The sequence below is a fragment of the Dicentrarchus labrax genome, unplaced genomic scaffold, assembly GCF_905237075.1.
Source record: "Dicentrarchus labrax unplaced genomic scaffold, dlabrax2021, whole genome shotgun sequence".
NCBI classification, from domain to species: Eukaryota; Metazoa; Chordata; class Actinopteri; family Moronidae; genus Dicentrarchus; species Dicentrarchus labrax.
The window spans coordinates 9,056,691-9,082,274 of record NW_026136708.1 but is presented as its reverse complement, the minus strand read 5'-3'; the positions used below and the strand labels follow the sequence as shown (position 1 = coordinate 9,082,274).

Here is a 25,584-nt window from a genome sequence, read left to right as displayed (position 1 = left end):
CACAAGTGTTTTATAACCCCTCTCCAGTCTGTCTTTATATGTCTCGCTGTCATGTTGACATCATTTGCTGCACAAAGAATCTTCTGTCCGTATATTTTTCTCAGATTCAGGCTCAAAACAAGCATAATATCCTGTTTTTATGCAGTTTTCATCGTCGCTCCTTTCAGACAAATGTCAGTGATGAAGCGCACACTCCATTGTTGTGATAAACCAGTGCACTGCTGGTGTTAATTCTCAATCAGTGAATTTGACTCAATCACACTCTACTGAATGCCACTCTCCCACGTCTCTCACCCTTTCAGAAAAAGGCACAATCAGACACAGCAATCAGTCACAGCATGGCACTGCCAAACCCCATCGGCAGTCATGTGGATTGCATTAGAATTGGTTGACCCGAGGCACAGCTGGAAGTCAGAGGTTTCTTATCATATCTTTGGACAGAGAGATGGTTCAGGAAAAGTACCTGGAGTGGTGAGTAGGATTATGCAGACTCCCTGCAGAGAACAGTGCTCCTTTGCTTTTTACTGATTTTGGGGACCCTTTAAAAAACACTTCCCAGAATGCAAAGTAGTCACTACTATCAGGCTTGTGTGATATGTGACTGCTTGTGAATTGCATTGTTATTGTCATAACATTGCATTGCAAGCTGTTCTAAAAATACACGTGACACAGAAGATATCATTTGCACTTCATTTATTTGTATCACATCACTCTGACATATATAAAACATACACAGATTAGAGAAGAAGGTGGTAAATTGAGATTTGTGACAGTGATACAAAATGTAACAAAACATATTTTGTGGAGTACATTAATGCATTAAAAATCCATGTTCAAACCTATATTTTAAACATGACAAATTACCTGTTTTAACAAACAGAATAGCATCTACAATTAGCTGACTTCCACAAGAAGCATAGTAAAGCTTAGCCCTGGCTCTGGTCACTTATATACACATGTATATATCTACCAGATGTGGTTTCACTGAAGTGCAAAATATGACTTTTTTTGCACATATATCACAGACAAAAGGCTTTAAAAAAAAGTGTATTACCTTACACTTACATTCAAGCAGAGGCAGTTTAGCGTCCTCTGACACAGTATTCACTGGGCTATTGAGGAGATAAGGAGTGTATTGAGCATATAAACAAAGAGGGGCGAATAAAAAAAGCCAGACTGATGGGGGTGGGAGGATCAGCAGGATAGAAGTTAAGACTCCTGCAGTGCTTGCTTTCACAGATGCAGATTGATGAGAGACGGGGACAAAAAGCCAAAGGTTACCGCTGGTTACAGCTCCCATGCAACCTTTCTCCTCAGACAAGAGGATTTTCAAAAAAGTTCCTGTACCAATCTGACAATTAAGACACCGGAGATACATTTGTCTCTGATTTGTCACAAACAAACTATCCTGCGGTTTTTCTTTCTCACAGATGTTAAATCGGTTAATAAAATCCCAATTAAAAGTGTCAGGGTGATAAGCTTTTCAGTGGAATAACTTGAAGGCCAGAGAATACCAACCCAAACCAGCCAGGGGAGCTTTCACACACAGGTAAGAATGCGGCAGCTCGCACTGCAACCTGAACTTACAGCTGCCGCATATAAATAGACTGGTGTAGGCAGACGGCAAGAAAACAACAGAGAAGCTGCTAACGCCCATCGGCTCAAACGCAGCCCAGATACTTTCTGTTTCTCTCTGACTTACATTAAAGGCTGCAGCTGGTAGCGAAGCACACCATGCAAATTCACAACATTTACATGATGGCCTGGACTTTCTCTCTGCTGCTGTATGTTAAGCAAGTTAACTTGATATGTTCACCTCCCTTAAAGTCCTTTCTATCTCACCAGTGACGTATTCACATGGAAGTCTACACACTTTGGATCGTACTATGTGAGATATCTTTTTTCTATAGACCTTGAACAATCAAACATTTGAATACAATGTAATCAACACTGCAGTTCTGAGTCTGTCTGCTGGGGGTGCCAAACCAGACCCCGGCTGAGAATGACCCAGAATCCTCTCTGCTGTCTCCACAGATGTTAGTTCCCAATGCTCATTGTGCTCATGTCTTGTTTCCCATGCACCATTTGGAATTCCAGAGTAAAATAAGCCAAATACATAACAGGGAAGGATGCTAAACTGCCACAGATCGGAGCTGTGACATCAAGCAAACATTTTAAAGATTTAAATAAATTAAAAGTTTTGTCCACAACCCACAGGGTTAACAGTCTGTTCATGAGGTCAGATGAAGCAGAAGAACTTCTTCCAGCTACACCTGGAGAAAGCTTTCGTACGCCTGTCAGAAAACCTCCTCTTCTTGGTCTTGCGGGCTTTGTTTTTAATGGCGGCAAAGATGGCTGCGTCAAACGCCTCCTTTAAGTTCTTTTGCGTGAGTGACGAACACTCTATGTAGTCTGCAGCCCTGATCTTCTCCGCCATGCTCCGGGCCCGGGAGCTCAGAATTGGCTTGACATTAGATCTATCCAGGTTGATGAGGACATTCACATCCAGTAAGAGGTCCGATTGAGTTCCAACAAGGACGATGGGCGCGGACGGGTTATGAGCCCTGATCTCTGAAACCCACTTCTTGGTGATGTTGTGAAACGAGGTTGGGTTGACCATGCTGAAGCACAGGAGAAAGACATCTATGTGGGCATAGGACAGAGCCCTAAATTCATCAAACTCTTCCTGAACGGAACAAAAATACAGAAAGCACAGGTTAGTGTCAATCATATGAAATACGTACAGACATGATACAGAAAAGAGTGAAAGAGGCTGACTCATTTAAGCGTCAGGATAAGATCATCCATTAACATTAAGGGTGAAAACTTGTTACTGAGTCACATATTGGATGTAGCAATGATGTGGCAGTTTCAGCTTCATAGTTCATCAATCATACATTACAAAATCAGTATATTATATAAAGGATGGGGATTTGATGTATTTTTTTTTTATGCAACAGTTAAATTGAGACAATTAACTCAACATGAGAAAAACAGATCATTTGGGACAACAAATTAAATAATAAAAAACAAACAAACTAATAGTCTTACCTGTCCAGCAGTGTCCAGAAGTTGAACTTTGACCGGAGATCCTTCTACTTGGACCTGGCCTGTTGGAAATCAGTAACATGAATCAGTCAGTATCAATTTAGAAATAGATTTAAAACATTTCACACATGAAATTTACACACACATAGCACACAACATGCATGCATACATTAAAACGGCTACATAGGCTACAAGTTAAACCCTTTCAAATTGTATCAGTGTCAGTAAACACACTAAAATCTCTACAGAGTAGCATATTCAGACATATATAGCAATGAATTGTACGGCATATGAACTTAATTCAATCTATATAACCTCCCTACTAAACCAAACCAAACACAGTCACTCCTTATCATATTAATTAAAAGCCATCTCAGAAAAGTGATGGAAAGAGCAATAATAAAAGTTCATGATCTCTTACCGGAGAAGACGTCAAAGCCAGTCTGTTGGTATTCTGTCGGGTATCCATTGGAGGTGTAGCTGACAATCATGCTGGTTTTCCCGACGGCTCCGTCTCCGACCAGCATACAGCTGATCACACCGGGCTCCAGCTCATCCTCCCGGGTCAGCCCGCAAGCGGAAGGGACTCGGGACTCGTGGTAAAAGTAATCCATGTGAGGTGGCATGTCGAGCAGCGCATTAAACTTTTGAACGCAGACTCTCCTCCTGACGGCTCTGTGGTGGGACTAGATACTGTGTCAGCTGAGCGGTCTGTGTCTCACATAGCGCCACGGCTGCCTGTCCTGTTCTGACTGACGGGAGACATGTGTGGGGAGGGATGTTTGTAGGGCAAGTTGGTCTTCAGACAGGTTGTGATTTGCATAGACACTCCCACCGAGAAGAGAAAGAAACAGAGGATGAATAGATAGATAGATAGATAGATAGAATGCAATTACTGCAAAAGTGCATAAAGTAGAAAAGAGAATAAATATATGAAATAATGTGTACATTCTTTCTGTTTTTAAAATGAAAATTATATAAAGTTTGTGCAGCACTATGTTGAATGCAATGTGCAAAAGTTCACAGTATGATGTAGAAAGTAAATGTAAGACAATGAGATAAAGTCATTGTTTAATAAAGCATAACAACTATTGATTAGGGAAGTAATTGGGGGAATAAAAGGCGTATACATAGCCTTTACAGTAAACAGAATAACATTATAGTGCACTAACACAATACTGAGGGAAAAAAGCATTGTCACACACGTATACAGGAGTTTTTGTTTTGTTTTGTTTTCAAACGTCTCATAATAAACCAATTACTCCTATCTTGGATCATTGGTTTGGATCTACTGCGCCCCCCAGTGCCAAAAACAAGAACTACAACCAATATGATCACATGATTGTATGTGTCACCTGATTCTCCGGGTCCACCCTGTGTTGTGTAGTCGGAAGCTAGGCTAGCTGTTATGATAGCATGAATCATTGAAATACAACATATCCTCATGTTTTCTGCAGCGTGAGTTATTATATTCTACGTATTGCTCCTCAGTTCCGACGCATGCGTAGAGAGGAAGTACGCTTGCGTGCCCTTAACGGGTGGAAGTTGTGATAGCTAGATAGCTGTGTAGCCATGTCGTCTTAGGGCTGTTTCTTCGTCATTCTTTTCTTCTGTAGAGAATTATTTTACAGGTAGTGAAATAAGTTACAGTCAACCATGGCTTCAATTCTCGACGAGTACGAGGACTCGCAAAACACCAGGCAAAGTGCGCAGCAGCACAGCCGCTTGTCAACCGCCAACATCGGGATAACACATTCAGGTAGGTCGCCCTCCTCTCTGGATGCTAATAGCGTTATTATTGCTATTAAGGAATGTTAAAGCACACACTTAAATGCTGAAGTCATTTTGTTAACTCAAGGCTTTCACTGACATTACGTTGTACTTGTATTACGGTAGGCTTTGTTAATGTGAGACTTGAGGAAGAGAGGCCGATATTCAACAAGCAGAGGATCGATTTTACTCCGCCTGAGAAGATAAACCATCTTTCAGTCTGCAACAATCAGCTATGCATGAGTCTGGGAAAGGACACCCTGCTGAGGCAAGTAGTACTATCAGAACCATTTAAAACACCCTGGTAATGGTCACCAGTGTTTGTATGGTTTTGATTGGATTAACTTGAGTTAATGGCTGCTCTTCACGATGATTAGTACTCATCTATTATTAGCTGTGATTGTTTATTGGTGCCTCTAAAAGAGTTGTTAATGCAGCTCTTTTAGAAGCTGATTGCTTTGTATCAGAAGATGCTGATACTAATGTTTCATTTTCTGTTCCATGCAGGATTGACTTGGCCAAGCCAGATCAGCCGAATCAGATTGAATTAGGAAGAAAAGATGAAAGTAAAGTGCACAGACTGTTCCTGGACCCCACTGGTGAGAAAACACACAATGCTTATTCACAGTGTCCTTTAAAACATCGCTCATTGGCAGCTAAAGTACATAGATGGTTTTGATGTGACTTCCTGTCAGTCTGACTGCAAATTTGCTTCAGGCTTTTTAAAATGTATATTGGTTGCATTCATTAATCAGTGGAATGAATATAATGGATTTTCTGTAGTAACTCATGAGGTACAACATAGGACTATTGGCAGCCACAAACTAATGCCTAGCATGGCTGTCTCAACAACTTTTCAAGCCCTCAAATCAATAAATCATCTATAAATCATTTATAAGATTCCTGTAGCAGTGTCATGGTTATGACTTATTAACAGCAGCAGCTATATCCTCCTCCATATTTTCCCACTGCAGGCTCCCATCTGCTGATCAGCCTGAGCACCAGCGAGTGTTTGTACCTCAACAGGAACACGCAGAAGGTGCGCAGTCTGTCCCGCTGGAGAGGCCACCTCATTGAGAGCGTAGGCTGGAACAAGCTGCTTGGCAATGAGACCAACACAGGACCCATCCTGGTTGGCACAAGTCAAGGCATCATCTTTGAGGCTGAGATCTCTGCAACTGAGGGCAGCCTGTTCAACACCAATCCGGATCAATACTTCAGACAGGTCAGACCATGCGTGGTCATCCGTTATGTATTACAAATTTTATTCCTGTTGCATGGTGTGCTAATAAACAATAACGTATTATCTTCCTGACACAGGTCCACTCCCTTGAGGAAGATGGGAGGCCTGCTCCAGTCTGCTGCCTCGAGGTGGAGCGGGGCCTGGAGAACAAGTACTTCATCATCGCCACCACCCGCAAACGCCTGTTCCAGTTTGTGGGTAAGGTGGCCGAGGGGTCAGAGCAGCAAGGCTTCAGCTCCATTTTCAGCCAGAACCAGGACCTGCTGCCCAGTTTCCAGGAGTTCCCAGCGAATATGGGCTACAGCGAGATCACCTTCTACACCTCGAAGCTTCGCACTTCCCCTAAGGCGTTCGCCTGGATGATGGGTAATGGAGTTCTTTACGGTCAGCTGGACTATGTCAGGCCTGATTCCCTGCTGAGTGATGTGCAGGTAAATGTCTGTGTTTGTGTGAATATTTATGTTATGTTATGTTATGTTAACTTCTACCCACATTCACCTTTGCGCTCTTTAACTTTATGTTTTACATATATTTTTCTTATTTCCTTCGTCACAATCAAACAGGTATGGGAGTACACCCCTGACATTGACCTCAGTGACAACAAGCCTATCTCCATTGTGCTGACACAGTTCCACTTTCTTATGCTGCTCCATGACCGAGTTAAGGCCATCTGCACTCTGAATGGACAGGTGGTGTATGAGGATGTGTTCCCAGATAAATTTGGCACCCTTAAGAAGATGATCAAGGACCCATTTGGTGGGTTGGTGTGGATCTACACTGAGCGGGCAGTTTTCCGGTACCACGTCCAGCGTGAGGCAAGGGACGTCTGGCAGATGTACATGAGCATGAATAAATTTGATCTAGCCAAGGAGTACTGCCGCGACCGGCCTGAATGCATGGACATGGTGCTGGCCAAGGAGGCTGAACACTGCTTCCAGAACAAACGATACCTTGAGAGTGCCAAGTGCTATGCCCTGACACAGAATTACTTTGAAGAGATAGCACTCAAGTTTATTGAAGCCAAACAAGAGGAAGCCCTAAAGGAGTTCTTACTGAAGAAACTACATAATCTGAAGCAGAGTGAGAGAACGCAGATCACCTTGCTGGTCACCTGGCTAGCCGAGCTCTACCTGAACCGGCTCGGCCAGCTGGAAAGTGATGGTAACAGCATCATCTTCCAGGAGACCCGCGAGGAGTTTCGCCAGTTCCTCAGCAACTCCAAGCACAAGGAGTGCCTGTTCAACAACCGCAGCACCATCTACGACCTGCTGGCCAGCCACGGCAACGTGGACGACATGGTTTACTTCTCAGTTGTCATGCAGGACTACGAGAGAGTGATATCCCACTACTGCCAGCATGACGACTACAGCGCTGCTCTGGACGTGCTCTCTAAGCACTGTGATCAGAAGCTTTTTTACAAGTTCTCCCCCGTCCTCATGCAGCATATTCCCAAAAAAGTGGTAGACGCGTGGATTCAGATGGGCAAGCGGCTGGACCCAAAAAAGCTCATCCCAGCTCTGATGAACTACAGCCAGATGGGCAGCACCCAGCAGATCAGTGAAACCATCCGCTACATGGAGTTCTGTGTGTACGAGCTGACTGTGACAGAGGAGGCCATCCATAACTACTTGCTGTCGCTCTACGCCAAGTATAAGCCGGACTCTCTGCTGTGGTATCTGGAGCAGGCAGGTATGCACGCCTCAGAGATCCACTATGACTTGAAGTACGCTCTCAGGCTGTGTGCAGAACACGGCTACCTCCAGGCCTGTGTACTGGTTTACAGGATTATGGAACTGTATGAGGAAGCAGTGGATCTTGCTTTACAAGTAAGTGAACGATTGATTTTGGATAGCATTTGATTTATTTGAATAAAATGTTGTCACCAAAAACGATGTATAATTATCCAGATTAATTCTGAATTCCTGCAAATCTTTGACAGAATTTGACAACTAATTTGCAATATTTATAATCCATAGGTAGATGTAGATTTGGCCAAGTCATGTGCAGACTTGCCTGAGGATGATGAAGAGCTGAGAAAAAAGCTTTGGCTGAAGATCGCCCGGCATGTGGTCCAGGAGGAGAAAGACGTGAAGAAAGCCATGAACTGCCTGTCCAGCTGCAATCTGCTCAAGATTGAAGACATTCTGCCATTCTTCCCAGACTTTGTCACCATTGACCATTTTAAGGTCTGTAGTAAAGTATTTATTTTAAACAGTAAATAAATAAATAATACTTAAACGCTACTACTTTGTTTTCCTTCTTATTGACTGTGGAGGTGAACCTGTGGGTAATCTACAATTACTTATTGATAGGATGGATTATATGGAACATAGAAAAACAAAATACAGTATATTGCTTCAAATGAATGTACTTTATCCTCTGTTTATTATGGTTTCTCAGGAGGCCATCTGCAACTCCCTGGAGGAGTACAACCAGCACATCGAGGAGCTGAAGCAAGAAATGGAGGAGGCCACAGAGAGCGCTAAACGCATCAGAGAAGACATCCAGGAAATGAGGAACAAATATGGTGTAGTGGATTCCCAAGAAAAGTGTGCTGCTTGTGACTTCCCATTGCTGAACAGGCCCTTCTATCTGTTCCTGTGTGGACACATGTTCCACTATGACTGCCTGTTCCAGGTAACTGCTTCCATACGGCTTACAATCAACGTGTGCCACCAATGATGTTCTTTTGTGTTTCAATAATTAGTAACTGTCTTATTAAAAATGATCATGTTTGAAACTACCATTAAAAAAGATACATTTCAAAGAAGCCTAAACAACTTGCATCTAGTAATAATTCCCACGTGTCCCCATTTTTTCTACCATCTAGGAAGTGACCCCTCACCTGACGGCATATAAGCAGAGTCGCCTGGAGGAGTTGCAGAAAAAGCTGGCTGCAACCACGCAATCTTCCAAGTCACGCCACCGCCCGGTACCCAAGGACGAAGGAGACACTGCCAGCCTGGGAAAGGGCAATGCAGGCACGAGCCGCGAGCAGATCAAATCTGACATTGATGACATCATTGCGTCTGAATGCGTGTACTGCGGCGAATTGATGATCAAGTCCATCGACAAGCCTTTCATTGATCCACAGAAATTTGAGGAGGAGAAATCCAGCTGGCTATGAACGAGGCCTCCTCTTCTCTCAATGTGAAAAAAACATGACGGCCCGCCATCTGTATGTGAATGAAACAGCACCATCCGTAGGACTGACCCATTCAGTGGATACATACATTCACCTGATTGCCTGTTGGTAGTGCCTACTGCTGAAAACTGTATCAGCTTCCGTTGTTCTCCACACAGTATACTTGTTTTGTTGGCAATATTTGAAATTAATTTAAAGACCTTTGCACTTAATATGGAAGCATTTAGTAAAAGGTGGACAACAATGATACAAGCGGATGTGGTGATGTTAACATATTGCTAGAGCTGTACAGTGCATACAATGTGCCTGAACCTCTGATTATAATGGTAGAAAATGATTCAAAAGCTGGAATCAGATATAACTGCACTATACATCTATTAACTACATTCGGTCATGCACTTGTTTTGTCTATTGGAAAAATTACCTGCACATAAATAATATTTGTGATCTCCTTAACTCAGTTCAACCACTCGACTCTACAGCTCTGTGTTCATGTAACAGTTAATGTGGGGCAGATCATCAAACTGTTATTTCATATATTCACTGTTTTGCAATTCAACTGTTGCACATTAAAGCTTGTCAGTAGTGATGGACTGATTATTCTGGTTGTCTAAAGTGTAATAAATGATTTTAACTATCAGCTGTACTGAGAGAAATTAATACTCTTAATCACATTTTTTTCGGGAGGGTATCTACAGCTCCCTGGAGGAGTACAAAAAAAAAATCTATGAAAAAGACCATACTTATGCAGCATAAAAGAAAAAAGAAAGTATGGTTTGATTGTGAGCTGTGGAGTTTTGGGGAGAGTTGATCCCCACCAGCAGCATGATTGTGTATCACATAAACATGATCACTATAACTGTCAATACATTTACACATAAACACAAGTATATCTACTTATATATACACTTTCCTTGAGTTCACTGTCAACACTTAAACATCAGAGAATCATTTTATAATTGTTGTGGATATCCAACTGCCTCACCATACCGAAAACGGAGTTCCCTCTGATGACGTAAGACGTAGCTCGGTATTCTTCGCGGTGAGCAGACACTATTAATCGACATCGGAAATTCATCGATATTTTTTTATTACTTGTACATTTACGGACCAAAACAGCATACATGGTAGACATGTGTCTTGTCTTCCTAAAAAAAGAAACCGCTTGGATTTCTTGTCACATTAATGTCCACGGAGACATCGATGGGCGAGCTTCCCTTTATCTGCAATTGATTACAACGCCTGCTCCTTGCTGTACCCTCGCCATGGCGTCGTGTCTCTGCTCTCTCAGTAACAGAAAGTGGCCGCCTCTCTGCTGTTGCTGCCGACTCAAAGCTCACAGACTCGGTCGGCGCCTGAAACCGCCATTTTGGAGTCAGAGAACCGAGAGTCGGCAGCAGCGAAGAGAGAGACGAAAAGGGGGACACGGGGCCGAGGTGAGAGACTCCATAGTGGTAGTTATGGCGAAGGAGCAATGGGGGAAGATGGCCGGGAGGGAGAAAGAATTAAAACATGGGGATCATTCGTTCACCAGGCAACCGAGTCCCCGCTCGTGTCCGCAACAAGGGTACGAGAGGCGCGGGCGGAGGGCCTTGCTGTCGCCGCACCGCGACTAGCCTGTTAAAGAATTGCCATTACACCAATATCATATCTTAATACATTGTTTAGGTAGGGAGGTGGTGGCCTTAAAGAGACAGAACCGGTTGGAATACTTCATATTAATGGTGTGTGTGAGAGGACGGCTGTGTCCAAACGCCTTAGTATCTGATATGCTAACGTCTATGTTGACAAGCTACATTAGACAAGACACAGCAAGGAGGCAGTCGCCTTGTACCAAGGGCTAGATTGTTAATACAACAACCAGCTACCAAAGCTAGTTGATATCTTTTAGCGTACTTGAACCAGTAAGCTGTCAGTGTGTGTAAACCAGCACCTTCCTTGACCCTTTACTATCATTGATCGGAGGCAATGCTGCTTGTGCTTACACAGCGAGGGAGCTAACGAGCGTTAGCTGGAAGCTACAACTCAGTGCAAACCCTGGCTAACGCTAGCTTGGGTTTGCTAGCCATCTAATCATAACATAACGGCGCTATGGAAAAGGAAGATAAATAGTATTTAGGATAACGCAGCTGGAAGTTTTTCTTCATTTTAAAACGGAAGCTCTGAGTCCTGCTTAGTTTTAGTACTTGTCATCCTCCCACAAGCGAGGCCGTGAACTTGTCTCAGAAAGTCAAGTGAATATGTAATGAGTAGTAATTACAGAGGAGCACGGATTAAAGTCTACACCATACAATAGTCACTGTCTAAACAATCACAGGCACAATCAACAATGAAATTATCACTTATACAGCATTGTAATACTACATTTATAGTAGAGTTGGTTAAATCTGACTGATTTATATTGATATGATTTAAATGATCCAGTATAACCTTTTAATAAACTGAATTGACTGATAGAAAAATAGTATGTTTTATAATGGTATTGTGTGTTATACAAAGAAGATCCAGCCAGTACATTTCCCTTAATTCAAGTTAAGCCTCAATTTAAGTTGGATTAATTGAGTATTTACATTATAGAATACAATTAAATACACAGTAGTTTTGTAGGAGCTGTCATGTCCTTTGTTTTTATTTATTTATTGATACTTTTGAACAAAATATGGTTTAATGGAAACCTTCCTTATTTCAAAATCACAAGCACTCGTGTAATACTCACTTTGTCAGTGTTGCACAATGAAGAAAACTCCCCATGAACAGAACAACATGTAGGACAGCACTAGGTCCCCATAAAAAATGCAACTTTATTATTGTCACGTTTATATCAGTGTGTGACTGTGTGTCTCTTACTTTGTAGGGGGTTTCACCTTTGTCTGATCATAAATCCTGGAATCAAGAACAATGGCATCCCTTACTGAGAAGGTAGGTCCACTGTTTATATTGTATTTTGCTCAGTGAACCATGTGTTGGAGCCATAATGCGAGAGTAGTCTGATATTTGGACTAAATTACCATTTTATTACAATGACAACATTTTAGATGTAGGCACTAAATTGGGAGGTGTGGACCCAGGCTAGAAGGAGAGTATCTCCCACATGCCAGACTAGCTGGGAAAAAATTGTATTGGAATAGTGAAACTCAGCAACTGCTTATGATCTTATCGTGAGTCATTTACAAATCCCTTAAGTGGTATGAACCGTCATACCTCCAGTTCTTGCTATGATTTAGGTAAATTACAGCAAAACAGCAGAGCCTTACTCATCCGATAGTTAGCAGCGCCTTGTGTTGCTCACTCTGACCTCGAGCCACCTGTTTATCCCTTCCTCTCCTCTCCTCTCTCCTCAGTAAAAGTTGCTGCCCTGCTGGGCAGAGGTGTCTGTGCTGAATGGCGTCAGGGCAGGGAGGCCGGCTAGAGGTTGGGGCATCAGGGAGCTCTTGCCTGGCCAAACCTCTGTACCTGCAGCGGTTGGAAAGAACCTTGAGGTTGGACAATTTCCTGCGGCAGACAGCTACCATCTTCAACAGAGACATAACCAGGTACAGACACAGACTTTGATTTGTTCATGAGCACTTTGTAGGATCTGTTTTTGTAAGTACTGAAATTAAAGATGGCTCATGCTTGGATGTAGAGTTTAGTGCTGTAAATGCAGTTTTTTTGTTATAGGCAAATCTTGGGTTTACAGCTACTTATTTCTCATATTCTAGTGATGACAGCGATGACAGCGATGATGCATTGGGAACAGGGCTGTCCCTGGACCCCTCCACTCAGCATACAGCTTTGACTGTAAAGAGTGAGCCATGTGAGCAAGGGGATGGGTTGGCAGAGGGGAAGCCCCTCAATGGAGTTCTGCTGCAAGGTAAAGGTAAGATACATCCAGAAACAGTAATATTTATGTTATTAACATTGTACGACACATACACACCCACGCTGGTGTCTTTTAATTATTCATGGGAGATATTGTTCATGCACAGTTATATAATATGATGTTTTTTTCTTTCCCTGTAAACTCCACAGATCAAAAGGCAGATAAAACTAGCTTCTACAATTTCTCCAAGCTGAAGAAGAACAGGAAATGGCTTAAGGTATTTTATAGACATTTTGTACTGCAGATCTAAGCATTAGGTTGATTCAAAGATTATAAGAATAACTAATAAATGGATACATATAAAGATCAGTAGTTACAGCCTTATTACCAATGTTGTCCCTCCCTGTACCTCCTGGTTGACAACATTTCCCTGCAATGCTCTGTCTGCCTGTCTGTGCCTTACACACTATATACCTATATGTATATATGCACACTCTACCTTTACCCACGTTTCTCCTCTGTCGCTTGCAGAGTATCCTGTTGAGTGACGACACCACAGACTCTGACACAGACTCAGATGACTCTGACTTCAGTTTGTCTCGGGAGGAGCTACATGACATGCTGAAGCTACATCGCTTCACCAGGCAGCATCAGAGCAAGTTCCACTCTGACCGGGAGGTACAAACGCAGAAAAAACAAATACAGTCCCTAGTTATATGTAGAATACCCCTGACATATGCTTTTGTAATGTTATTGTATTTTTTTGCATGTATTTTATTTTTTCCATCTGTGTATATTTTTCCTGCAGCTTCACCAATATCAGTATTACAGCACTGGACTCCTCTCTACTCATGACCCCTTCTATGAGCAACAGCGCCACCTACTTGGCCCAAAGAAGAAGAAAATCAAAGATGAGAAAAAATTCAAGGGTAAAGATAAAAAAAAGAAGAAATTCTTTTGAATCTGTCAAAGTCGTGATTGTGTCCATGCCAAAAAGGCAAAAATAACTGAATATTTACTGGAAAAGCTGAAGACTTTAAATTGATCGTTCACTTCCTTTTTCCTTTTTTAGCCAAACTGAAAAAGGTGAAGAAAAAGAAGAAACGGGGAGAGGGAGAGTTTCTGGATGAAGGCCGTCCATATGTCACCAAGATCTTTGCAAAGTTCTCCCATGATGCTCCGCTGCCCATGGTGAAGAAGAAACATCTCACCATTGAGCAGCTGAATGCACGGCGACGTAAGGTCTGGCTCACCATTGCTAAAAAGGAGATCCCCAAGGTTTGTACGCATGACACTGATAAACAGATGGTCAAAAGTTAATGCTCATGAGTTTCTTGTGAAATGTTCAGGACCAGTTTTAAGGTAATTAATCCTAATTGTCCCATTTATTCCTTTTTATATCTTTTTTTGCAGTCTTTCAAGCAGAAGACCTCGGCTAAGAACTTAGTATTGACCAATGCTAAAAAGGTAAGTAAAGTTTACACACTACTGTGTTGTTAAAATTTACTTTTAAGTATCATTCGGAAATATTCTGAGTTTGATTCTTGACAGTGGCTCTTTATTTCCTGATTGTGCAAGGGTAAATTGTAGATCAAATACAACAATTTCTACAAAATTTCCTTGCTTTAATGTTTTATTCTTCCCAGTTGGCTCATCAGTGCATGAGAGAGGTTCGCCGTGCAGCTATCCAGGCCCAGAAGAACTGCAAGGAGACGTTACCTCGGGCTCGCCGCCTCACCAAGGAGATGATGCTTTACTGGAAGAAATACGATAAAGTGGAGAAGGAGCACAGGAAGAGGGCAGAGAAGGAGGCCCTGGAGCAACGTAAACTGGACGAAGAGATGAGAGAAGTAGGTGGAATAGAAATAGCTTTTTAGAGGTTCCCTTATTCGACTTTTGTTTTCTACAGCTAATGTTTTAATGGAAATATTTGCATCAATATAACTTTTGAAAACATGAAAAAAACCCACAAAGATTATTGCACAGAACATCTTGAGTGACGTGCATGTTGTTTTTCTCTGCTTTTCTCTGTCTCTCGCAGGCAAAGCGTCAGCAGCGTAAACTGAATTTCCTCATCACCCAGACAGAGCTGTATGCTCATTTCATGAGCGGTAAAGCCAGCATGGGGGGTCCAGAGGGAGATACAGCCCAGGAGGAAATTCTGAGAATGCTGGAAGACACTGCGGCACAGAGACAGATTGACATTGGAGGGGGCGTAATGGTCAACATGGGACAGGAGGACTATGGTATGAACAGCTCAGTCTAGTTTATTCTGTTAAAGGAGCACAGTCAGTTACCGGAACTCGGTGTTGATTGTTGAGAAACTGTTGACCAAGTCCCCTGAAATATGTCAGTATCAAAATAAATGCCAGATGGACCAGTTATCATCACATTTATTGCCTCTTTAGCCTCTTTTCTATCTGAAGATCATATTTCATGTTTTCACCTCCACAGTTTTAATATACTGTTAAGCAGTAGGGATATTTGAGCAGAGAGCCACTAAAAATATAAAGCAGGTCATTTAGGGGCCATTGTTTGTTTACCAGCAAATCATTTATCGCTACCAATTACAATCAACTTTTTATTAATGACATTATTCTGCAATTAATGTTCTGATTATTAGAAAATGTGTGGTAATATTTAGTTTTTTTTTAATTATTGTTTTAGACTTGCAGATATGCTCTTGTATATGGGAAGGAAATGGGGCTCTGCAGCTGAAGTGGATTGTTCTGTTTTATGCAAGCGTGTTTGTATGCAATTTCAGATAGTGAACACTACAAATCCCAGGCCTTGAGGAATGCCAAGGAAGCCTACCAGATTCATCAAGAGCGAGTAAGTTGATGCATTCACACCCGGAGAGGTGCGCTCAGCCCACACACACCCTGTCCATACTAATCCTCAGATCTCTCCCTGTAGACGCGGATGTTTGATGAAGAGGCTAAGGACAGTCGTAGCGCGTCACTACACGCAGCTTGTGGCTCGTCCTCCGGCTCTGGGTTTGGAGAGAGCTATAGCCTTTCCAACCCATCCATCCATGCAGGTGAAGAAATTCCTCAGCCCACCATCTTCAACGGCAAACTCAAGGGTTACCAACTCAAGGGCATGAACTGGCTGGCCAACCTCTATGAACAGGTACTCACGTCTGCGTCACCCAGAGTCCTGTCTGGATTTGCAGGGAGGACTTTTGGGTCTCTGATTTATTACAATATTCTCTGTAACACTTATTCTTTCTCTCTTTGCTTTCAGTTATGTTTAAAATATAACATTTGTATCAGCTTATTTTGTGGCTAGAGGCATGAGTGGCTAAAAGAGTTCAATGCTAATGTCTTTGTAAGGGTATACTAATATTATTATTATTATTATTAATAAGAATTATCTTTACTTCCACTTACATAATACTGTACATTATTTGCAGTGCAATGCCTGATTCAATTAAAACACCCAGGTTTGAGGGCATTTTATGTATTACAGTTCTTTGGCATTCCATGTTATTATGTGCTTATTAAATCACATTGAATGATTTATTTTCTCCTTTGTTTATCTTCTGAAGGGAATCAATGGAATCCTGGCAGATGAGATGGGACTGGGGAAGACAGTCCAGAGTATCGCCCTATTGGCACACCTAGCAGAGGTGAGAGAGCGCACCAGGCCAAAGGGTTTCTTTCACCGTACATTTCCAAAAAAGCTTTGTGGAATATTCGATTGTCTATGCTGTTGTTACAGACTTATGAAAACATCTAACATCCAGCTTTCTTTGTGCACCTGCATCCTTTAAAGTGTCCCTTGTTTCTGGCTGCACATTTCATTAAATGACTCATATGACTTATTTCATTGTTGTGAGTAGCTGATTTGTCGATCATCTGGTCTCATAACACCAAAAGGAGAACAAGTGGAATTGAGGGGAAATGTGCGGTTTTCAGCGTTGAACTTATCACAGACAGGAAGATGCATGCCGTGTTCCTCCAGGGCTTCCTGTTATTGGGTGCACATCCAAAGGCCACCTGTTGTGGCGGCTGACGCTGTATTCTCTTTTTCTGTTCCTGCACAGAGAGACAACATCTGGGGTCCATTCCTGATCATCTCTCCTGCATCCACCCTCAACAACTGGCACCAGGAGTTCACCCGCTTTGTTCCCAAATTCAAGGTGAGAATCCACGCCGCCACTGAGCGAGCACGCCGGCGGAAACACCTGCAAAAACACGTCCGCTGGAATTCCGACATCCTTATTTCTACTGTTCTCTTAAGTCGTTTTTACTCCCCTAATGCACCCAGTGCTGCTTGGCTCTTGTGAGAAATTCTGTCAGACATCTGAGAACTAAAAAGGATATGGCATACCTAAAACTATTCATTAGGGGGCAGTATTGTACTAGGAACATTGGTAGCATTGCCTGTGTTAACACATGACTCAAAAGCTGTTAATACTTTGATTGTTGAGTGGCTGCATCTCTTTGTGCATGTGTTAACCAGCCCCTAACAGCCTGTATGCATTCTTGAATGTTAAAAAATTTATCAAACACATCAAAATGTCAGCTATGCTTGTGTGGACACACACACTATAATATGCATAACTTTTTTTTGTGCTCAACTATGTCCTTTTTTTCCCCTGCAAGTTTGAAAATAAATCAATTCCTGTCTGTTTTGCTAATGAGGTGTGAAAAGACCTTATTACACAGTTTGAAGATAAGCTTCCTGAACACTTAAAGCAAGACTGACCGAAAACAATGGAATGCCAGCGTGCGTTGAGTGATGTAATGATGTGTAAATCTTTTCACATTGCATTTAACATCAACAACTCAGCAAGTGAAGCAGTGATTCATACATGATGCTATGCCTAAGTGTTTCCCCTGGGATCGCACTGAAGCTCTTTTTTTATTTCACAATACTGTGCGTAAATGTAAGCATTTTAACTTCACTTATTTGTCTGTCAGGTGTTGCCATACTGGGGGAATCCTCATGATCGCAAGGTGATTCGGAAATTTTGGAGCCAGGTAAGGAAGAGATGATGATGATGATGATGATGATGAACAGAGAGTTATAAAGTTACAATACCATGGAATGCTTTATTATATTGTTTGGTCAGTAAATTCTGTCCTCTTTTGGTTTTGTTTCTACGTTTGAATAGAAAACCCTTTACACACAAAACGCACCATTCCACGTGGTCATCACAAGCTACCAGCTGGTGGTCCAGGACGTCAAGTACTTTCAGAGAGTCAAGTGGCAGTACATGGTCCTGGATGAGGCCCAGGCGCTGAAAAGCAGCACCAGGTAAAACATTAACAGGGCTGCTGTGTCATCATGTAATACCGTATTCCCAAACACATCGCAGGGCTCCTGTGAGTCAGAATGTGTTGATATCCAGTACTTATATTTATTATACTTGATAATAATGTTTTTCAGAGTTTAGAGAACAATACTGATGTTTTTGCATGTTTCAGCCCACTCACTATGAATGGAGTCTAATATACATTTATACAATTAATATCCGTTTTCCAAAGTTTGTCATAGTTGTATAGATTGATAGTTGCATTCTCCCTATGCTAGATTCAGCCACTAGTTTTGACATAGTTTCATACTGCTTTCAACTACACAACAAAAATATATCAAAATATAGTATAATGGTGACTTTCAAGTCTCTATACGGTGCTAACATGAACTGAACCCAGTAGTTCTTCTATTTCAGTATGTCTGATATACAATTTTTAATAAATTGGCTCTTTAAAACATTTTGAAAATCAACAAAAAGTCTGAAATATGGTTGAAAATATAGCTCTTAATCTCTATATTTACATAAGTATGTGTCATTTCACAGCTACTATTGGACACTGGCCAAAATGTACAAAAAAGCCACAAAATGTCTTGAAATGAGAAACATACACTCACATACAAACAGTGCTCAACTGTTTGAGTAATTGGTGTAATTACAGTACAGTTAAGTGTTAAGTAAACGAAATACTAGTAGTGATTGCACTACTTAAGTCCAGCCGTTAACCATTTCCTAACTCGGTTTTCAGCGTTCGGTGGAAAATCCTTCTGCAGTTCCAGTGTCGAAACAGACTGCTGCTCACCGGGACGCCAATCCAGAACACCATGGCAGAGGTGTGTGTGTGTGTGTGTGTGTGTGTGTGTGTGTGTGTGTGTGTGTGTGTGTGTGTGTGTGTGTGTGTGTGTCTGTGTGTGTGTCTGTCTGTCTGTCTGTCTGTCTGTCTGTCTGTCTGTCTTTGTGTGTCTTTGTTGTCTTTGTGTGTCTGTGTCTGTGTTGGCGAGCATGTGTATTTGTGTGTGTGTTCGTGTGTGTTTGTTCATGTGAGTAAGATAGAACTGTTGACGACCGTATGTTATTACTGTCTCTCAGCTCTGGGCCCTGCTGCACTTCATCATGCCTACATTGTTTGATTCCCATGAAGAGTTTAATGAGTGGTTCTCCAAGGACATTGAGAGCCACGCTGAAAACAAGTCAGCCATTGATGAGAGTGAGTATACAACTCTTGTGTCTGAGAAAATAAGTTTTTTTTTCTCCCCTGTTTCATAGCTGACAGCATTTTCCTGCTCATTTGTGAGCCACATTGAACTTTTATTTCTGCTCACTGTTGCATGTGATACGTTCTGTAGCTAAACATCGATTGTTGGATGTTTGTGTTTCAGACCAGCTTTCCAGACTGCACATGATCCTTAAGCCTTTCATGCTGCGCAGAATCAAGAAGGATGTGGAAAACGAGCTCTCAGACAAGGTAGAGAAGCGAACTTTCCTCCCTGTGTTTGCTGAATTTAATTGGACAAAAAATGCTGTTGAAGTCATATCAATCCTCAGTTTTCAAACGACAAAAACAATTTGTACCATAATAAGATTCTCTGGTTTAATTGCGGAAATTTGCATAGTATGAATTATAATGTATGCAATATTCAGTTTCTAGCCCGGGTTCTTTCCTCTCCTGTTTTAACCTGCACCCTTCCTCCATCTGTTTCCCTGCACACCTCATTGATACACAAAGTGTTGTAACAAGTTTGTGAGCAATGCTTGTGCTGGCAGATCCTCGTGACAGCTGTTGGACTCATGGTCTCTTGCTGTCACACGCCGAACACACATACTCACTCATGCACTGTGGGAGTCTCGATACACAGAGTCAGAGGAATGGCAGAGTTCACGGCTCCCCCACATCTGTCTTTTTCACTTTCCCCTCACACCCACATATAGTGCTGCCAGCCCACTTCCTGCACTCTTGTTGGTTTCTCTTGTTTTGTCTGTACGGTTCACTCGTGGTTTATGGTTGGGTTTTTTACGGTCTGTTATTGTTCAGTTCCACTGCTATCAAAGCGTGACACTAGATAAAACCAGAGATTTTGATGTGTGTTTAAAGAATGTGGGTCAAGCTGGGCATGAAGTATGCACCCATAAATTTATTTTTTTCGTTCAGCCCATGTGAAAATACTGTGTGTTCTATTGGAAGCTCAACATAGCAGTAATGCTGAATCATTTGTCTTTACTGTGGCCAGTCATTATTTATGCAGCCAACTTTTACACTGTAAATCAATCTTCTTACTAACCAGGTCCAATTTGAGAACATTCCCATTTACTGTTGTCATATTACACATCCTTCCTTGCGCAATTTAGTCGTCACTCTTAAATCCCTTAACCTCACAAAACAAATTTAAGAAAACCATAGAGCTTACAGTGTCAGTGGCCCAGTACAAATACTTTTTTATGTTCTAATCATTCAGTGGTGTTGAAGAATTGAAAATATAAAATAAGAAGGTATCTGAAATCAAACAATTTCCTGCTTTCTCTCTCTACAGATTGAGATCCTAACCTACTGCCAGCTGACATCCCGGCAGAGGTTGCTCTACCAGGCTCTGAGGAACAAGATCTCTATTGAGGATCTGCTGCAGTCCTCTATGGGCACAGCCCAGCAGTCCCACAGCACCACTTCCTCCCTCATGAACTTGGTGATGCAGTTCAGGAAGGTAGGAGCTGTGGCTTTCGTTTTGGTTTCCAGTGCAAAAATAGAATAAAATACAGCTAGATAATTACACATATAAACTTTAGTCCTAATGATTTGAGGATCATTTAAAGTATCATATTATAAAAAATATTTTTCCTGCACTGAATTTTCAAATGGATTTTAGTGTTCCAACCAATAGTCATAATGGCACTGCGTTTTATTTCTGGGAACAAGATGTACAATTAAACAATGAATTTCCAGTCTTGGAAGCAAGAGTAGTGCTGGTTCTTTTGTCTATTTTTCTAAATACACTGTGTCTGCTTGTGTGTAGGTGTGTAACCACCCTGACTTGTTTGAGCGCCAGGAGACACGCTCTCCTTTCCACATGTCCCTCAAGCCCTACGTCATGTCTAAGTTTCTCTACCGCCATGGCCTCATCCACGCACAGAACCAGGCCAAAAACAAGTAAGTGCTTCCACACAAACACAGTATCTACACGTGTACACACACACACACACACTCACAGAGACACATCTTGACAAGTACGCCCGAAATCCAATGAAAACAGGTCTATCACAATTTTTGCAATCGTCTTTTTGAATAGGGTTTGGTTTACATTTGAAATTACTGTGTAAAACACTGTTAAATATATTATTTTTCTTAGAAAATCTTTGTTCTTGTGCAAATTTAAGAGGCTATTATTCCAATTATAGCTATTAAAACTCAGAAATGTTGTGGTTCAGACTGGGACTGGACCCATTGAATTTATTTTGCTTATTATCACATTCAGTGGTGAAACTCTGTCTGTCTCTATATCCTCCTCCTCAGATTACTTCAAGTGCTGTTGTCTCCATTCTCTCCAAATAACATCCAGCAGTCTCTTTTCCACAGAAAAGGTGAGCTTGTATTAAGCTTTGAATTCAGATGTGATCTCTTTCATTTGACATTGAAATCTCACTTTCAACCCAATTCCCCTGTTCCTCCTTTGATGTTTCCATCACTCCTGCCTATTCTTACTGTTTATTTTCACAGTTTCTCTTATTTTATTCTTTGTTTAGTCTCATGTTTATCATCTTATATTCTCTTTTTACTGTTCCAGGTGATGACAAAGGAAGCTGTTTCTCCTTCCTGCGCTTCATCGACGTGTCGCCAGCTGAGATGTCCAATCTCATGCTGCAAGGCACCTTAGTGAGGTGGGCTTTAAGTTTCCATCTTCAGTACTGTAACTGTCTTTGTTTGAAGAAGTGAGATATGGTGGGAGACTAGCTCTGGATGCTGCAGTTGACTCTGCACTTTGGAAGTAGCAGAATTCTTTATGAAGTATTTCTATGAACATTCTTTTTGTAATTACATTTTTCTTTCTGCCTTGTGCTACTTTCTTTCACAGATGGTTAGCCCTTTTTCTGTCCCTCAAAGCTGCATATCGGCTCCACTATCAGCGCCTGTTTGGACTTGAGGAAGAAGGTCAGGAGGAAACCAGAGACTTGGAGGGGGACGAAGGCAGGTCACAGCCCCGGAGTAAGTGTCTTTCTCGCAAGGAGCTACTTCTGTGGCTGAACAGACCTGCCAATTTCCCCAACACGCACACCAGCACTGTCCTACAGGTAAGAAACACACAAACGCAGTCACATGGAAAATGTATGTACAAGAACCCCTTGAGTAGCCATCTGCAGTACACATGGGTGTGTGACAAACAGGCCAAACTCAAGTAGTGAGGCACGTGCTGCTGACGATCCTGAAATTGCCCCCAGAGCATCAGTCAGTGTTTGGCCACACAGCTTGCTCTCTGCCCCAGGTTTCCTCTCCCTCCTCTGGGATCCAGTGTGGAATCCAATCCCTCTGTAGCCCTGTGACCCAGTAACACTGTCCTCCCTCCCTCTATATGTATCCAGTGTCCATGCAGATCAGCGTCTATCTGTACTTCTGCTGTCAGACGTGTGGAGGAAAATCACATTTTCAAGATAAAAAAAATGAGACCAAACTACTTTTTAGTCGAATTGTTTCTATATTTCCTATTTGTTAATGTTATAGTGTGATATGAATCAAGTTGGGCTGAGCGCTGCACTTTCACTACCTCAGAGGGTATAATGCTTATAATAAAGCTGGTTTTGAGGACACCTGACAATCGTAACAGAAGGTGGAGTGTTGCTGCTGGTTATACTGTTTGGAAATGAATGGTATATTGTTTTTGTTCCATCAAACTCTTCTGGTTTCTTAGCAGTCTGGGCAAATGTAGCACACCACAGCTCTTTTCAACTGCATTCAAATGATTTCATATGTATTGTATTCAGCAGCTGAGAACCACAGGATTAAATTGACACAGCACATATTTCCTCAACATATTGTATTTGGCAATGTAGAAACCTAATTAATAGTTACAAAGAGACAGTACAAAGCATAAGTGCCAGTTCAAACATACAGACCACTTCAAAAAGATGTGAACAGCTGCAGCCTGCAGATACACTACTAGGTCACTGCTGCAGGAGTGTTTTAGTCATTCCGCTGAGCTAAAAGAGCATTAAAAACACATTCCCTCAATCTTTCACCCAGAAAATGGTTATCTGTTAGCAGATATGTATCACGTTTCCATCCTCAATGCTAACTTAACTTGTTGGTGGAAAATACTGCTGTCAGGGTAATTCCATCCTCCTCTTCCTTTCTTGGCCTCCTCAGACTGAATCAGGCAGCAGCGGAGCGTCTTAGGTTCCCCCCTGGAGCGGCTTAAGGAACAAAAGAGCAGAAAAAGCTTGAGAAGCAAGTTCAGATATGAGAGAAAAAGAAACTTACAGACACCTGGAGAGCTAATACTGTATATATACTTTATGACCGTACTGACCCCAGACTCCCACTTGAGCTTATAGAAATTACTCACTCCCACATAGTTGATGCCAACTTCTCTCAACTGTTCATTTTTCTTTTGAAGCTGTGTGTAGTTGGCACACATTGCCTATTCTCTCTGCTTGCTTCATCGCTTTCTGGCTGCGTACTTGACAGTGTGGTCAGTGTTGCCTTCAGCTTTCTTGCTCCTGTCGAAGAAGTGAAAGAACCAGGCCAACTCTGGACACCTCCAACTCTTCAGATGGGCCCTCTGTCTGTCAGTCTCCCCTTTGTTCATCCCAATATGAATCACATCTATTTACATATGTTGGAAAATATTTTGGGGGAATTTCTTTACATTTGTGAGATATATATATATATATATATATATATATATATATACACTTAATGTAATTGTGTATAATTTGGTATGTATGTCATTCTATATGTATTGTATGTCTTACTGTCACTGCCTATCAAATCCAATGATGTACAGAAATGAGGATGGTCATGGTTATGATGACCTTGCCTGGCTAGAAAGGATGTCATTTTGTAAACTCTGCCATTAGATGGCACTGTGTATCCACCTTTTCCACACATAACTTTGATATAGTCCTTTAACACCTACCACCACATAATACTTGAATTATTCATCATTTTCAACCTCAGTATCAACCTTTGGTCAAATATATGCATAATGTTTGTCTTGCTCAAAAGAAAAGATTACATGATCAAACACACAGTTTATCCTGTGATATACGCAACTAAAATATAAGCTGTATAATCATATATTTTATGTAACATTTTAAGCATTTAGCTGAAATGTTATATAACATTTTAGGCAATGCCAGTCAGTGAAACATGAATATAATGTCAGAGCAATTTATAAAAAAAACATGACCGCTGCACTCAGTAACCTCCGTTGGTTGTTTACCTCTGTTTTGCAGTGCCTCTTAATTTTGCCACATATATTTTTTATGTTTACTGTAATTTGAAAATAATATTTGCTTCAAGCTCCCCACTTTGCTACCAATCAAAGCAGGAATCAGTTCAGGTGGAGGCGTAACATCCACTCTGATGTTTCTGAAATTGCTAGTAATTTAATACATTTCACCACTCAAATATAATCACTATATTTGTGAAGCGTTGGCCGTAGTAATGTAGATTTGTGTGTGCGTGTGTGTTTCAGGACCTGGTGTTCACAGCCTTAAGGCCCGGCATGATGGGACACGCTGACGTGATGATCCACAGTCGGAACTCTGCCACCTCCTCGTTGCGGCCCTGCCAGCCCACACTGCCACCCAAGTTTCTGCTAGCTGCCACTCCAAGGGTATGTGTGTGTGTGTGTGTGTGTGTGTGTGTGTGTGTGTGTGTGTGTGTGTGTGTGTGTGCGTGTGCGTGTGCGTCTGTTTCTGCTGGCCTGTTCAAGACAGACAAGCATTTGGGTGGTCGTGGAAAGGGAAGAGAGGGAAGCACTGTGCAAGTTGCCTTTGTAGGCTTTCAACAATGAGGAGCTCTTATCTCTGAATATGTGTGTGTGTGTGTGTGACTGTGTGTGGTTGGGGTGCGGGGGTCACCACTGTGGCTTCCAGCTGCATTTAAAACAAACAGAGCCTCTAAAAAAAGGGCTTCTTGCCTAGGTTATTCACCAGTTGTTAAGCTTGCTCTCGCGCTCCTCCTACACACACACACACACACACACACACACACACACAGAATCTGCTGATTTTGTGAAACCTGCCTTCATGCAATGATTTTCCTTCTACGTCCAGTAGAGATGACCTCTAGGTTGTGTTATTTTAATAAATAGTTTAAGTTAAAA

General features: G+C 41.8%; 3 protein-coding genes across 11 annotated transcripts in view; 2 read left to right on the top strand and 1 right to left on the bottom strand.

Moving 5' to 3' along the window:
- Positions 1 to 678: 678 nt before the first annotated feature.
- Positions 679 to 3,821, bottom strand: rhov (ras homolog family member V). The gene is made up of 3 exons (XM_051409570.1): positions 3,470 to 3,821; positions 3,052 to 3,110; positions 679 to 2,686 (listed from the first exon to the last, which is right to left on the bottom strand). Exons 1-3 carry the CDS (start codon positions 3,672 to 3,674, stop codon positions 2,240 to 2,242), a joined length of 711 nt encoding a protein of 236 aa, XP_051265530.1. The 5' UTR covers positions 3,675 to 3,821; the 3' UTR covers positions 679 to 2,239.
- A 577-nt stretch (positions 3,822 to 4,398) lies between these two features.
- Positions 4,399 to 9,846, top strand: vps18 (VPS18 core subunit of CORVET and HOPS complexes). Its single transcript, XM_051409562.1, has 9 exons — positions 4,399 to 4,807; positions 4,945 to 5,086; positions 5,326 to 5,417; positions 5,793 to 6,043; positions 6,139 to 6,492; positions 6,625 to 7,887; positions 8,038 to 8,247; positions 8,462 to 8,698; positions 8,892 to 9,846. Exons 1-9 carry the CDS (start codon positions 4,705 to 4,707, stop codon positions 9,186 to 9,188), a joined length of 2,949 nt encoding a protein of 982 aa, XP_051265522.1. The 5' UTR covers positions 4,399 to 4,704; the 3' UTR covers positions 9,189 to 9,846.
- Positions 9,847 to 10,473: 627 nt separating this feature from the next.
- ino80 (INO80 complex ATPase subunit) overlaps positions 10,474 to 25,584 on the top strand; it is a 37,467-nt gene continuing 22,356 nt past the window's right edge. For 5 of the 9 annotated variants that reach the window (XR_007885853.1, XM_051409556.1, XM_051409558.1 and 2 more), the window contains exons 1-26: positions 10,475 to 10,642; positions 12,061 to 12,125; positions 12,548 to 12,739; positions 12,908 to 13,065; positions 13,218 to 13,285; positions 13,540 to 13,686; positions 13,817 to 13,937; positions 14,081 to 14,286; positions 14,422 to 14,475; positions 14,655 to 14,858; positions 15,050 to 15,254; positions 15,773 to 15,840; positions 15,925 to 16,140; positions 16,559 to 16,639; positions 17,057 to 17,152; positions 17,937 to 17,996; positions 18,131 to 18,273; positions 19,020 to 19,104; positions 19,361 to 19,478; positions 19,651 to 19,736; positions 20,800 to 20,967; positions 21,277 to 21,410; positions 21,774 to 21,841; positions 22,045 to 22,138; positions 22,333 to 22,549; positions 24,952 to 25,092. Coding sequence is in view for 8 of the 9 variants with exons in the window: in XM_051409556.1 (XP_051265516.1) it covers positions 12,588 to 12,739; positions 12,908 to 13,065; positions 13,218 to 13,285; positions 13,540 to 13,686; positions 13,817 to 13,937; positions 14,081 to 14,286; positions 14,422 to 14,475; positions 14,655 to 14,858; positions 15,050 to 15,254; positions 15,773 to 15,840; positions 15,925 to 16,140; positions 16,559 to 16,639; positions 17,057 to 17,152; positions 17,937 to 17,996; positions 18,131 to 18,273; positions 19,020 to 19,104; positions 19,361 to 19,478; positions 19,651 to 19,736; positions 20,800 to 20,967; positions 21,277 to 21,410; positions 21,774 to 21,841; positions 22,045 to 22,138; positions 22,333 to 22,549; positions 24,952 to 25,092 (3,090 nt within the window). In the remaining variant the exon portion in view is untranslated. Of the gene's footprint in view, positions 10,643 to 10,692; positions 10,774 to 12,060; positions 12,126 to 12,547; positions 12,740 to 12,907; positions 13,066 to 13,217; positions 13,286 to 13,539; positions 13,687 to 13,816; positions 13,938 to 14,080; positions 14,287 to 14,421; positions 14,476 to 14,654; positions 14,859 to 15,049; positions 15,255 to 15,772; positions 15,841 to 15,924; positions 16,141 to 16,558; positions 16,640 to 17,056; positions 17,153 to 17,936; positions 17,997 to 18,130; positions 18,274 to 19,019; positions 19,105 to 19,360; positions 19,479 to 19,650; positions 19,737 to 20,799; positions 20,968 to 21,276; positions 21,411 to 21,773; positions 21,842 to 22,044; positions 22,139 to 22,332; positions 22,550 to 24,951; positions 25,093 to 25,584 lie in introns of those variants that run through there. The other 4 variants (XM_051409560.1, XM_051409559.1, XM_051409557.1 and 1 more) reach the window with 3 other exon arrangements.

Coding starts and splice junctions, on each gene's coding strand:
- rhov (XM_051409570.1), bottom strand. CDS start 3,674: ATGCCACCTCACATGGATTACTTTTACCACGAGTCCCGAGTCCCTTCC. Junction 3,111..3,469: donor TGGCTTTGACGTCTTCTCCG/GTAAGAGATCAT, acceptor GATTTCCAACAG/GCCAGGTCCAAGTAGAAGGA. Junction 2,687..3,051: donor TTCTGGACACTGCTGGACAG/GTAAGACTATTA, acceptor TGTTCCGTTCAG/GAAGAGTTTGATGAATTTAG.
- vps18 (XM_051409562.1), top strand. CDS start 4,705: ATGGCTTCAATTCTCGACGAGTACGAGGACTCGCAAAACACCAGGCAA. Junction 4,808..4,944: donor CATCGGGATAACACATTCAG/GTAGGTCGCCCT, acceptor GTATTACGGTAG/GCTTTGTTAATGTGAGACTT. Junction 6,044..6,138: donor CGGATCAATACTTCAGACAG/GTCAGACCATGC, acceptor TTCCTGACACAG/GTCCACTCCCTTGAGGAAGA.